We start from the raw sequence: 13,049 nt of genomic DNA, 5'->3' as shown, positions 1-13,049 counted from the left end.
TAATTAATTAATAAAGACATGTAACGGGATATAATGGTCTTTTAGTTTACTAACACATTACATGAAAAAAAATTCGATAGTCCTTTATGCTTTATATATATGTTCAACACTTGAACTGATCTTGACATCTTGTTATTATTGTGTTATGTATCGTACAAAAAAATGTTTCAATCTCATGATAATTATAAAAGATAAATAAATAAAAAATGTGAAATGTATAATATATTATAGAAGAAATATATAATAGAATGTCATTTTTTATATTTTTTAATATCATGACATTCGATTCTATATCCAATCACATCTGATATCCAATAAAAAGATTTATTTTTTAGGGACAAAAATGTCGTTAGAGTTCCTAGGAAACACATTTTCTTATTGGATAAATATCGTAGACAATAGCAACATAAATTCTTTATTAGAGAACTAGTAGCGAACAGTGGTGCAGGCCAGGCAGACATATAAATGATAGCAGTATAGTGTAAAGTATAGAACAATTATTCTACGGAAGTGTGACAAAATTATATATATATATATATAATATATATATATGTATATATCTATACATGCAGTTGTGACAATAATTTTGCCAACATAGAATAAAGAGCAATCCATTACATAAAAAAAGAAAGGAATTTAACAAAATGACAGTTGATTTGTCGACTGTGCCACTTGTGGGAATCTCTGTTGTGAGCAAACAAATTATAGCAGCTATGTTAAATCCCACAAAAGTTTTACCAAGTGATAACGGCTTGCCAAGGTAAATGTATTTTATAATGAATATTTTGTATATTTTTGTTCTCCATATATATATATATATTTTTAAGTTATTAATTATTATTTATAATCAAATTATTAGAGATTGGCGAGGTCTCGCACATTTATTGGAGCTCAATGGGGAGATAATGTCTCTGCTTGTATCACATTCTGATCCGACAACATATATGCTAACAATGTTGGAGAAAAATAAAAAGAATATTACCATAAAAAATTTTCAAACAATGATGGAAGAAATGGACAGATGGGATATTATTGATGATACTGAAGCAATATTTTGTATGTGTAATCAGAAAATAATTATTATGCTTTTTTGTTTATGACAATTTAGTAAGAATGTATATAAAAACGTCTACCTCACAATTATAAATTAAAGATTTTTTTTTTTTTAGATATTGATGCTGCAAAATATTTGGAACAACAGCAAAGAGCTCAAGTATCAGCAGATTTAGTAGACAAAAGTGTCGATCAAGAAATACTCACATTAGGTTTGTTATACGTACAATTAATAATATTTTAGCTCAAATGAATCAATAGTAATAATTATATTTTTTATATAATTGCACAATAATTGTACAAGAAATATTTTCCTATAGGTGATGTTTATAGGTTAAATCAAGGTTTACAAACACAATTTTATGATGCATTCCTTTTATATGCAGATGAAGATATTAGTTTTGTGAATGAGATGATACAAAAACTGGAGACAGAATATAAGCTAAAGGTATACTTTCAGATGATTGAGATATATATTATATAAGATTTCCTTAGAAATATTCAATTAAAATTAAACTACTATTGTTGTTTTTCTTCTGTTGAAAGCTTTGTTTAAAAGATCGTGATCTAGTTGGTGGTGTAGCATTTGAGCATGAAGCAGTGATGAAGTTAATATCAGAACGATGTAATAGATTACTTATTATAATATCGTCTAGCTTTCTAAAAAGCTCAGCAAACAAATTTTTCTTAAATTATGCTCAAGCTTTAAGTATTGGTATGGCTTTTGCATTGCACTATATTTATTTTAAGATATATTTGTCATTGAGTGATTAGAAAACTCTGAAAACTATGTATTCTAAAAATTTATATTTTTATAGAAAAGCGGCAGAGAAAGATCATACCATGTATATATGAAAGTTGCGAATTGCCATTTCAATTGAAATATATATCTACTCTAGATTATAATCGTAGAGGATTATATGACTTTTGGGGCAAATTACATGATTCTATAAAAGCTACAAATTCTATCAATACAAAGTAATGTAACTCTTATTTAATATAACAAAAAATATATTCTACATATATATATATATATATATATATATATATATATATATATATATAGTATATGGTATATGATATATAGTATATATAGTATATAGTATATGGTATATAGTATACAGTATATATTTTACACACACACACACAAAAGCTATTCTAAGAATACAAACTAAATAATTATTACTTTTAATTGGTACTAAGTAATTATTATTCTTGCAGCAGTAAAACACAAATAAAAAACAATATAGCAAATGAGATTACAAAAGCAAGGAATATTTTATCCGAGCATAGTGATATACCTCAAAATGATCAAAAGACAAATGAAGGAACATCTACAAAATATCTACAAGAAAAGAATGAAAAATATGCTGTTACAAAAATAAATGATGTAAAAGCTTTAAATGTTGGCAGTAAAAAGAATAAGACATTGTTATGGGAAAAAATTACAGCAAATTGGAAAACAAAACAAACTAAGCAAAGAGGTCAATTAATTACAGAGACAACAATTCAAAATCTACCATCAGTAAGTGATTTAGACAGCTTAGATTTATCAACTGATATATATGAGAGTAAGAAAAAAAATTTATTTAGCAAGTTTACAAAGAAGAAGATCGGTATAAAAACTTGACAAAAAATCTTTATTATCAAAAAATTGCATATAAAATTCTATTTTATATATTTTTCTCCATAAAAGAAAAGATAAAATATTTAGATATTTACAATAAAAATTCAAAAACATTTATGTTAAGTTTAACATGCCAATTGTTTATTTTGCTAAAAATTGAAAAGCTTTAAATAATAATTAAAGTATAGTAAATTTAATTAATTATTGATAAATGATATGAATGCATTGTATGCTTATCTTTTACAATCATACTTATTATTGACTTAATATATTTTATATTGTAAAACCTGTGAAAATATATATTTGAAATTATAATTTTCTTGTGATAATAAGAAAAATATACAGAAAAAATTTTTATATAAATATTTAGAACATCTATATAATATATGTATTATATGTAAATGAAAAAAATGAGATTAATATATACGTATTAATGTATATGATATACAAGAAATATATTAAGTTTATATATATATATGTAAAAAGAATTAAGGATATGTATATCTTCATTATTTTTATCACACATCTTATTTATTTAAAGAAAATTATTTTTTCAAAAAGTACGACATTATTCCATAATTATGATAATTAATATAATGTGTATTAGATAAATGTCATAAAACAAAACAGTTCAGAATAATAATAAAATCATATATTGAAGTTAGTTCATAAAATTAACTTCAGGATGATTTTTGCCTGTTTACACATTACACATTTGGGTGAGCCACAAGTAGGATCATCTTTCGGTTTAGAAAGTTATTTCTATGATTTATGTATACAAAATATATATAAAATAGTACCGTGGAAGAATTTTGTTATCTGGAAATATATAAAAAGCTTGCACCGTGCTACTTTAGGTAAGAAAATCTTTTCATTATCGCATGATACAACAGTTTTCTCTTTTAAAAGCAATGCACCTTTAGACTTCACTTCGATAATATACTGACACGCGCTAAACTGTGATTTTATCGGCAATCGAGTTACTATATCGATATCCTAGTCATTGTTACTGATCAATCAAACACACGTGGTCCACGTTCTACGTCGCAAGATGGCGACGATACAATCGCGCCAACTCTCGCCGCATGGCGTCGCTCTCGTACGCGCCTGATCCTTGGCGATCGTGGGAATGGGGAATCCAATATGGCAGCCGTCGTGATAGCCGCACAAGTCAGTGTCGCGGAAATGTTTTCAACTCGCTGAGCAAACAACCGCGACGACCGGTCGACGTGCGACGCATAGGTTAGTAGAACGACGTGTGAACGCGTCGATCGCGTTTCGCGACCGATCGATCGATTTGTGTCAGGAAAGCGCGACATTGCGTATCGTCGATCGCGATTTCCCCCTCGCTGTCGCGCGCGCGATTCCGCGATATATTCGCGTATACATTCGTTGCGTCGCGCGCAATATTTAGCCGGTGTTCACCGGCGCACGAGCGTTCGGTGTTCACGATGATGCCTTCGCGACGAGTCCTGCCGACTCCCGTCACTTTATAACGCACGACGCCGCGTTGCGCCGCTTCCGCATTGTGTACGTTTATTACACGATATGTGTGCCCACATATCTTCCCTCTCTGTTAGTCGTACTGACTGTATCTGTATACGCTCGTCTGTCTCTCTCTTTTTCCAACCTCCCCTTTCCTCCGTCACTGTCTCCCCCTCCGCGAGCGCATCGTCTTTGCGTCAGGTGTTTGTATTCCTGCGTGAGTGCGTGCGTATTTATGTGTATGTATACATGTGTGTGTGCGTGTTGTGCGTGATTGTGAAGGTGGGAATTTGTTTTGGATATGTCTCTTATATCTGTCTGTCCTTGTCTTTCCCGTTTTTTCTCTATTTCTCCTGTCATCGTGTGTCGCGTGGTTGACTGTCACCGCGTGTGCGTGCGAGTACGTGTACGTATGCGTGCGTGTTTGAGCATCAAGAGTCCGCTGATGTTCATCGGCCGGCTTCGACCTGTGTCAACGTGTGACAACGGTGGACGTTTCGGGACGCACGACTACGTCGGGGATACCACGTCGAAAATATCCGCGAGCATAACACCTGGGCCCGGCGATGTTCGGTAAGTCTGTGATCTTGCTTCCTTTTAACTACCTTCTATCTATATTGACCCGAGTCTGCGTCTAGCTCATCGTGTCACATAGGTGACAGGTGGACAGAGTATTTGTACGTTCGCGCTCATTTGACATTTGCAAAGTTGTTATAAAAAATTCTCAATTTGTAAGTTTATGAGGAAAAATTGAGAGAGTCTTATATAATATCAGTTTTTCTAATAAGTAATGATAATGTTGTGATAATATATTGACGGAAGTATCATGTATCATTGACTGTATTTACAAATGAATCTTATGACGTCGAGAATTTCAAAGAATTAATTTCTTTCTATTAAAGATATCCTGCTTGAAATTGCATTTTTTTTATTGTATTTATGATAATTCTTCTTGAAAAAAATCTTTTAAATTTTTTTTATAGTGATTCTTCAGTGATTCTATAATTAATCAACAGAATTAATCGCATGAAATTATATTATATCAATCATATTCATATAAATGATTAAATTGATTTTGAGTTACTTCACCCATAAATTGGTCACAAAAATATATACAATATATAAATATATATATATGATTAAATTACAATTCAGAAATTGCGCGCTGGAAAAAAAATTAAATTACATTTAAATCCACATTTATTACTAAAATGTGATCTTATTATTGAAAATTATATAAAAATTATACACGAATAGAAGACTGATGATGGATATCATTAACAAAACAAGAAGTAATTTGAATATTTTTGATAGAATTATACAATTATAAAGAATTATTTATAAATCTTTGTTATATAACAACAAAATTGGGACGAGAGAAACAAAAATAAAATTAAAATTAATATTAAAAATATTTAGCGCAATATTATATGAAATATACAATTTTTATTTATTTTTAATATCATCATAAAAAATCATAAATATATTGAATAAGAAATATTATGTGTGTGTATGTGGGGTTATACAGGGTGAATCTTAACAGGAAAATATTCGACATAGACAAAAAACTAAAAAAGTGTTTTGCAGTTTAAAGTTTCAGCTTTAACGCTATTGGTAGTTTTTAAATTTCTTTTATCTTTCTTGTTTTGTGTTTAAAAAAAAAAATATATTGTTTTATTCCTTAAAATTACGTATTTTTGACACTCTATATAAAAATTATTGAAATGTTTGTTTGAATTTGCCCAATTTGAAAATGTAATGAAAAATATGGATTTGAAAAAATTAAGTTGATCTTCATCTGATCTTAAATAGACGCCTCAAGGTCAAATCAAGATCATTGTTGTACGTCCACCTCTAGACTATACAACTTTTATTTGAAAAGATTTTTTGTTAAATTGCATATTTTCGAAATATTTGTCTGTTAAGATTAAAAAGACTCTATAATTGCGATTCATATTTTTTTATTTATAATTTAAAATATTTTCAGACATATTGTATTATTTTTATATTTTACGTTTTGAAATGTCAATGCGTTATCAGGAATGTGAAAAGTCCCACCGTATATCGCGAATATTTTAATATTTTTATCACACATTTCTCGTGCTTTTTTTTTAATTTATATTAAATATGTAAATCAAATTTTACACGCGATATTTGCGGGTAGCAATATTATCAAACTTTATTTCGGGCATGTACGGGTATATGTACCGTATTATTATTTTTTTTTCTTGTTATTACGTGCACCACTTTTGGTATCATCAAAACATATTGCAGACATATAATTATGCCAAGTTCGCCATCTGAGAGAACGCGAATAATGAATGGCTCACTCCGAAGAGTTTTCGTCATATTTTCATTCAGCATCGTATTGGACTCCGCTTTATTCCGAGTATTATCCCGAATTGTATTGCACCGAGTTTAATTCCGTTTCTCTATTCTCCAAGATTCTATATCCCATTCTATTAATCTCGCATTTCATTTCTATTTCTTTTGCAATCCTTGGCTAATCAAGTGTAACTTGCTGTTTCTAGAAGATGCTATTTACGAAAATCTCTCGTATACAAGAGATACGTATAATACACGAGATAATAATGTGAAAGGTATAGAGACAGTTGGGAATGAGTAAAGTCCGCTCTTTTTATTACATATGAAAATATAACCGCAAAACTCGTTTTAAATATTACTTTGCATATTTTCTGCATATCTTATGATCTGATCATGTTATGTCTAATTTATTGTATATCATTAATTATATTATTAATTTATTATCATAAAAATGTAAAAATATTTTATAGTGCTGTCCCTTTCTTTAATTTTCTAATGATAATTATTGTTAACTGCATTTAAAATAAAAGTGGGTTAAAATAGCAAAAATGTGGAACATCGTATCTTTCTTAAAATGAGTACTTTTTAAATGACAAATTTTTTTTTTTTTTAAATGACAAATTAGTTTGCGAAATTTAACGCAAAAATATAAATTACATTGACTTTATAATAATAGATATATATTACACGACTTTATACGCATCATATTTTCTTTAAATCTTCTAATAAATTTTTTTTAAGTAGATTGGAAAAAGAAATTTTATTTTAAGACATTTTAGAAATATTTCGTAGTCTAATTCATTGCACTAATAATTATACAAATTACATATATTTTGCATGGGTTGAGGGGAGTAAAAGTTTTTATTTTTTATTTAATTAATAGTTATTATCGGCTTATTTTATCTAATTTATTTATTTTATATTTTTTATATATTTATTTTATTATATATTTAATATATTTATTTATTTTATTTAATTAATAGTTATAATTTCGGTTATTCTTGACACGCATTTACGCATTTACGCAGAAACGGATGTGATTTCGCGATACGTGCTTGATGTCGCATTTCATCGCACTGCGCGCTTTATCGCAATCCTTGAACGTGATATCTAGGATTTTTATTTATATGTAGTATGCTCTAAAGTTACAACTACGTGATATGTTTACTCAAGGCTCGTGTGTATCGATTTGGAAGGATATATGTGTATTGTAAAGAAATTTTTTGTCGCGTTTTTTAACGCCGGATTGTAAATATATAATCCATGTTTAAGTCGTGAATATATTGCCATTATTTATACGCGTATTACAGTGCTTTATTCAATAATTTAACGAAACGTTAAAGCAAAATCAGATATTACTTTTCAAAAATTTTTTGCTTGTAATAACATAGGATGTATCAGAAAAATCGCACACATTAATATATATATATATATATATATATATATATATATATATATATATATATATATGTATATTTTTCTTAGCTACAGATTATTTATTTAATGAATTTAGAATCAATTCCTTTGTGAAAATTTGATTAGAAGATAACATTTATTACAGTATTTTAATTGTTTATATTAATAGTGATTAATTTTCTAATTGAATTTTTGTTAAAATAAAATTGATTTATAAAAATACATTCAAAAATATATTTAAAATAAAAATTTTAAAATACACTTTTTTTTTAAATTGTGCATTATCGAAATATAATTCGTTAGAAATATTCTCTCATTAATATCACTTTTCATTATCATATTTTTGCTAGTGAAAAATTTAATTGAAATTTATTTGCATGCCTGCAACTGAGAGAACTTGTATGATATATAAAAGTCTAATGCATAAAGATATGACGTTTTATAATATTATAAAAAAGGAGAGGGATCCATATAAAATTCTTTTTTTATAAAATTATTATTCTTAATATTTCCAGTCAATATTATTTTTGTTTCGAATTGCGCATGCTTAATGAATTTATCAATACATTTGAATAAAAGTATTATAATGTAAACTTGAACAAATCTGATTTCTACGCTTTTACGTGTTTGATTAAATATTGCGACAAAGACTATTTTGAGGTAAGAATGGGTCGAGTTTAAATCTGGCACGTTATTTTCTCCCGTGTGCATTTATATGAAAACTACGTATAGAGAATCACTCTCACTACATAGATCTGATTTAATAATAAATTTTGTCAACCGTGAGCAAATATTAAAGTAATAAATTCAGTGGCGATTTTAATCAAGATTATAAATTTAAATACACAATTTTATAGATATATCATATCTTTTTTATTTTTAAAAATTTTATAAGGTGATATTATCCATGATTATGCGACAATATCGAGTACCGAGTGAACAAACTTGTAGAGAATTCAACAATATAAAACTACGTAATAGCAAGCTCATATGCATAATTTTTTCCTCTTTATCTCGAATGATGTTTGCTTGTCGGCAAGATGCTGTATAATTAGTTACACATTGCGCAAAGATGTTAAAGTAAATTTAGAAACATATATGTTTAGTTTAACAAGTTATTATGAAACTAGTTATGTAAATAACTTATAACAAATAAACTAATTTTAACCCTTTATTTTGCAATATTACTTTTATGCGGCTGATTTTGTGTACGGTTTATATTTTGCTATTTAATTATTTTTTATTAAATTAATGTAAATTTTTTTCTTATCAAAAAAAAAGAGACAATTAAAAAGGTAGTTAAGGATTGCAGATATGAGCGGATTTTTTACAAACTAAATTTTTAGAGATTAAATATATAAGTAATATTCTACTTTCTTCTTTAAAAGAATTATATTTTTTAATATTGATTGTATTCGAACTTTATTAAAAAATTTATTTTAAAAAATTTATTAAAAAAAATAAAATTTTAATTTTTGAATCTTATTGAATTTCGACAAATATAGTATCATGAATATGATATATAATCATGAATTTTCTTTATATTTCAGTATTCACGAGAAAGTTACTCGGAATTTATCAAAATATTTATCATCAAAATTTAACACAATAGTGATATTCTGCATATTTTAGTTAATTTTCAGTTTATTGCTAAATAGATAGATTTTAATCAATATTTAAATTATAACAGTTTTTAAAAATATTTTGCACGTACTTCAATAAATGTTTTTTAACTAGTTTTGACACAAGAACACACTCAACATGTATATTACTGACGTATATTATTAAAATATATTACTTAAATATACTTTATAAAGGCAATTTTATATTGTGCAAGTTATAAAGATTTAAAAAAAAATATAGCGGCTCGATTATTTTTGTAGAAAATTGTTAAAAAATTTGGAAGAGAAAGTGCAAGCGTGATAACTAATTTTAGTAAAAGCGATAAAAAGAAAACATGATTGAATTGGAAATATTTAATCTTTGATTTCATTTACGAGCGATTCTGAAGATTACGGACTTCGATGAATATTTAAAGAAACAAGATCAGATGTCCAACAACTTTCTTTTACTGCAATCCTATAATTGTATTCTGTATTTTTGTGCTTTGATTAGTTAAAAACGAGTTATATTTGACGTAGGAGAATTATTTTTTGCTCAACATTTTAGGTACATTTCGACGTCTTATTTTAAAAGTTTGTTGAATAATTATTAAAGAGTAATTATTACGAGAGAGTGGTTAGAAAAAGAGAAAGAGAGAGAGGGACAGAGATGTGTGTGTGTAATATTCGCTATTGTGTGTATATGTAAGTATTTCATATAATAATTAATTTGTTATTTAAATTGAGTACAAAACAATTATAATAGCGATTAGAAAACAAAATATTTGATATGTGCTTAAAAAGAAAGATAAAGAATTAATATTGAATTTTAATATTGAATTAATATCGAATACTTGATTAATTTTTGTTAATTAATATTGAATCATATATTTTTAATTGTCTTCAAACTTCTGAAAAAATATTACGGCTTGTGTATTTATGCACGCGATGAATGTATATGAGAGTTCACTGACTTCGTTCTAAAGACGATTTCGTAGCGTAAATTTGCTGAAAACATGCGTATCCAACATGTGTCCGTTAATTCAAGAATCATAAGTTTTCATTTCTTAATATTTACATTTTTCGTACATTAATTAATAAGTTAAATATACATATTGCTATTTCCATGTCTCATTCATCGACTTGATTTCTTTAAAGCTAATAATTTGCATCAATATTGGGCGTGTATGCGCATGCACATACACTCAGGATTGTCATTTATTTATTTTATTTTCAGTACAATTTATCGTTGTGTCGTGTTTTAAAGATTTATATTAGACGATAATATAACTTTGTTCTAATTGATGTATTTGATTAGATTTGACGTAGTTCTTGTTTTTTTTTTTTTTTTTGTAATTATTATTAGAATTTGTCAGAACAACAACTAAAGTCTAAACAACTTTTGTCTAAAAAATTTCCTTTTAAAACTTACACGTTTTGAGACATTTGGATGAATAAATTAAAATGAGCTACCCTGTCGTGCATATAAAATACATATTAAGATATATTAAAATATAAATAGAACTCTGAATTTTGTAGCGATTTAAATATCATCTAAAGCGGACTTTACATATCAATAGATTATTAGAGTATATAATTGGATATAATATAAAGATAAAAATTAAATAATATATAGCAAAAAATTTGTTATGCTGCTTAAATGCTTTGTTTTCCTTTAAAAAGCACTTTTACTTTTCCTACATAATCCTATAAATGATTACATGACACATAAAATATTTTTTAATTACATTAGGTTTAATTAAAAATTTATAATGGATCTTCTCATTTAATTTAGAGCAAACAATTCTCCTTTGCACTTTCATGGTTATCATGTTAAGTGTTGTATCGTGTAGTGCACTCGGAAGATATATGTAAATGGAGAATAGCGGGAATGTTCTCATACTTCTTAGAGCACAATTTATTAAGATATACCGCATTTCTCTCTCGAAATATTTTCGAGTGTGTCTGAACTATAATTCTCCATTTCTCCATATTCGTGTTTCACATAGAATATAATACGCTTGTTCTGTGCACGAGGACGCAATACGCAGCAAGAGATTATGCTTGCCTTTTTCATCCTTAAATGTACTATGTGATATTATTGTGAAATACGAATGTTTTATTTGTACGCGTTCTGATGATAAATGATCATGCCAAAACACTTATGTTTATTATCAGAAATAATTTAAGATTTTATTAATAAAACTCTATTAAGAAAATCCTGATTAAATACATGGGAGTTAATGAATTTTAGTTTAACTATAATAGATTTATGAAAAAAATATATATAAGGAAAAATGTATCAAAAAGATGTTAAGACAATTATCGAAATTTATATATATTTTATATATTGTAAGAAAATGTTTTATTTAATACTTGAGACATTTTTCGTTTATGAAACTGTACACATACATTCTGTAACATGTTTTGATAAAGTTTGCTTTGACATGACGAGTTTTGACATATTCTAGTCTACTTTAGTATTTGTTAGTAAATATCGCCGCATTAGTATCATCCTCTGATGTAGATTTTACTATATTTGGGTATAATCTGATGCATTCTGGTAAATTAAGGAAGTTTCTGTTATCTACGTTGTGACTAATGAACTTTTTGTCTAATTAAAACTTTTATTTACCATGTCATATATTCTGCTTGGCGAATAATAACTCTTCTTTCTAGCGTGTTTGTACGCGTGACCTTTATTATAGTCAAAGAATTGCCAAAAAAACGAGCTTATTGGCGTGTTTCGCTGCCAAATGCACAATAAAATATGAGTTGAGCAGCTTACGTTGTTCGATGCAATCGTACATTGGTTTTGGCACTGAAAAATCCGCCATCGTGATCCGAATTTGAGACTCGTATAATATAAATCTTCATGTATGTAGCGATTTATTCTTAGCGATTTATTCTTCAAACGTTTCTATAAGTATATTGATGCTATCGATACTTTTCTCACATTTATTTTTATCTTTAATCGTTTGTAGCTATGCTTATTAGATAATTTTCATGATATCGTTAATCATTGTTAAGACTTATATAAATGGTTTTTTACATACGCACGCGTTTGTAGATATTATACTTATTTTATATCAAAAACTGAAGCTAAAAAACAAGTTAAATTTCATTGAGTTTATTTTTTTATGTCATAGATATACTGAAAAATATATTTTACCTTAATATTTATTTTGAAACTTGGTTATCATCAATAAACATAGAGATTATTTTTTTATTTTTATATCAATAAAATTTTTATTTATATCAGATTTTTTTTAACCGAGAAAGAGAGTTGCTGTATGTAAAAAAAAAAAAATGAAAACCGATCAGTATTCGAAAATAATTCTTGAGGTCAATTAATTTAGTTAGCTATAAACAGAATGCAAAATCAAAAATAAATTTTTTTATAGTATTTGAAATTTTTAAACTAGTTTTGAAATTATAAAAAAATTGATTCTTTCAAAATCAATCTTTTAAAATATCGGACAGATTTTTAGCAATTGTAAATTAAAAAAAAAAAAGAAAAGATACGAAAAGAAACGATTATT

General features: G+C 27.0%; 3 protein-coding genes across 5 annotated transcripts in view; all 3 read left to right on the top strand.

The window, feature by feature from the left end:
• The first annotated feature begins 422 nt into the window (after positions 1 to 422).
• Positions 423 to 3,120, top strand: LOC126858968 (myeloid differentiation primary response protein MyD88). Of its 2 annotated transcripts, none has more exons than XM_050609757.1 (7): positions 423 to 760; positions 860 to 1,056; positions 1,170 to 1,265; positions 1,374 to 1,501; positions 1,600 to 1,768; positions 1,872 to 2,031; positions 2,278 to 3,120. In XM_050609757.1, exons 1-7 carry the CDS (start codon positions 645 to 647, stop codon positions 2,681 to 2,683), a joined length of 1,272 nt encoding a protein of 423 aa, XP_050465714.1. In that variant the 5' UTR covers positions 423 to 644; the 3' UTR covers positions 2,684 to 3,120. The 2 variants fall into 2 exon arrangements, with proteins under 2 accessions (XP_050465714.1, XP_050465713.1); XM_050609756.1 differs by having other exon boundaries at positions 425 to 760; positions 2,275 to 3,116.
• Positions 3,121 to 3,777: 657 nt separating this feature from the next.
• The window catches only part of LOC126858982 (neurocalcin homolog), a 161,841-nt gene continuing 152,569 nt past the window's right edge, over positions 3,778 to 13,049 (top strand). Inside the window, exon 1 of the mRNA XM_050609792.1 lies at positions 3,778 to 3,922. The gene's annotated coding sequence lies outside the window, so the exon portion shown is untranslated. The remainder of the gene's footprint in view (positions 3,923 to 13,049) is intronic.
• Positions 3,940 to 13,049, top strand: part of LOC126858978 (neuronal calcium sensor 2) — a 132,533-nt gene continuing 123,423 nt past the window's right edge. For both annotated transcript variants that reach the window (XM_050609781.1, XM_050609778.1), the window contains exon 1: positions 3,940 to 4,738. In XM_050609781.1, coding sequence (XP_050465738.1) covers positions 4,732 to 4,738 — 7 coding nt within the window. In that variant the 5' untranslated portion in view covers positions 3,940 to 4,731. The remainder of the gene's footprint in view (positions 4,739 to 13,049) is intronic.

The sequence above is a fragment of the Cataglyphis hispanica genome, chromosome 2 (genome assembly GCF_021464435.1).
Source record: "Cataglyphis hispanica isolate Lineage 1 chromosome 2, ULB_Chis1_1.0, whole genome shotgun sequence".
Lineage (NCBI taxonomy): Eukaryota > Metazoa > Arthropoda > Insecta > Hymenoptera > Formicidae > Cataglyphis > Cataglyphis hispanica.
The sequence above is the reverse complement of the archived record's forward strand: the minus strand, read 5'-3'. Positions and strand labels throughout refer to the sequence as shown.

Bases quoted from the DNA above. Each gene is read 5' to 3' on its own strand.
- LOC126858968 (XM_050609756.1), top strand. From the start codon at position 645: ATGACAGTTGATTTGTCGACTGTGCCACTTGTGGGAATCTCTGTTGTG. The intron at 1,769-1,871 runs GTATGGCTTTTG...ATATTTTTATAG, and splicing joins TGCTCAAGCTTTAAGTATTG to AAAAGCGGCAGAGAAAGATC. The intron at 2,032-2,274 runs GTAATGTAACTC...TTATTCTTGCAG, and splicing joins ACAAATTCTATCAATACAAA to CAGTAAAACACAAATAAAAA.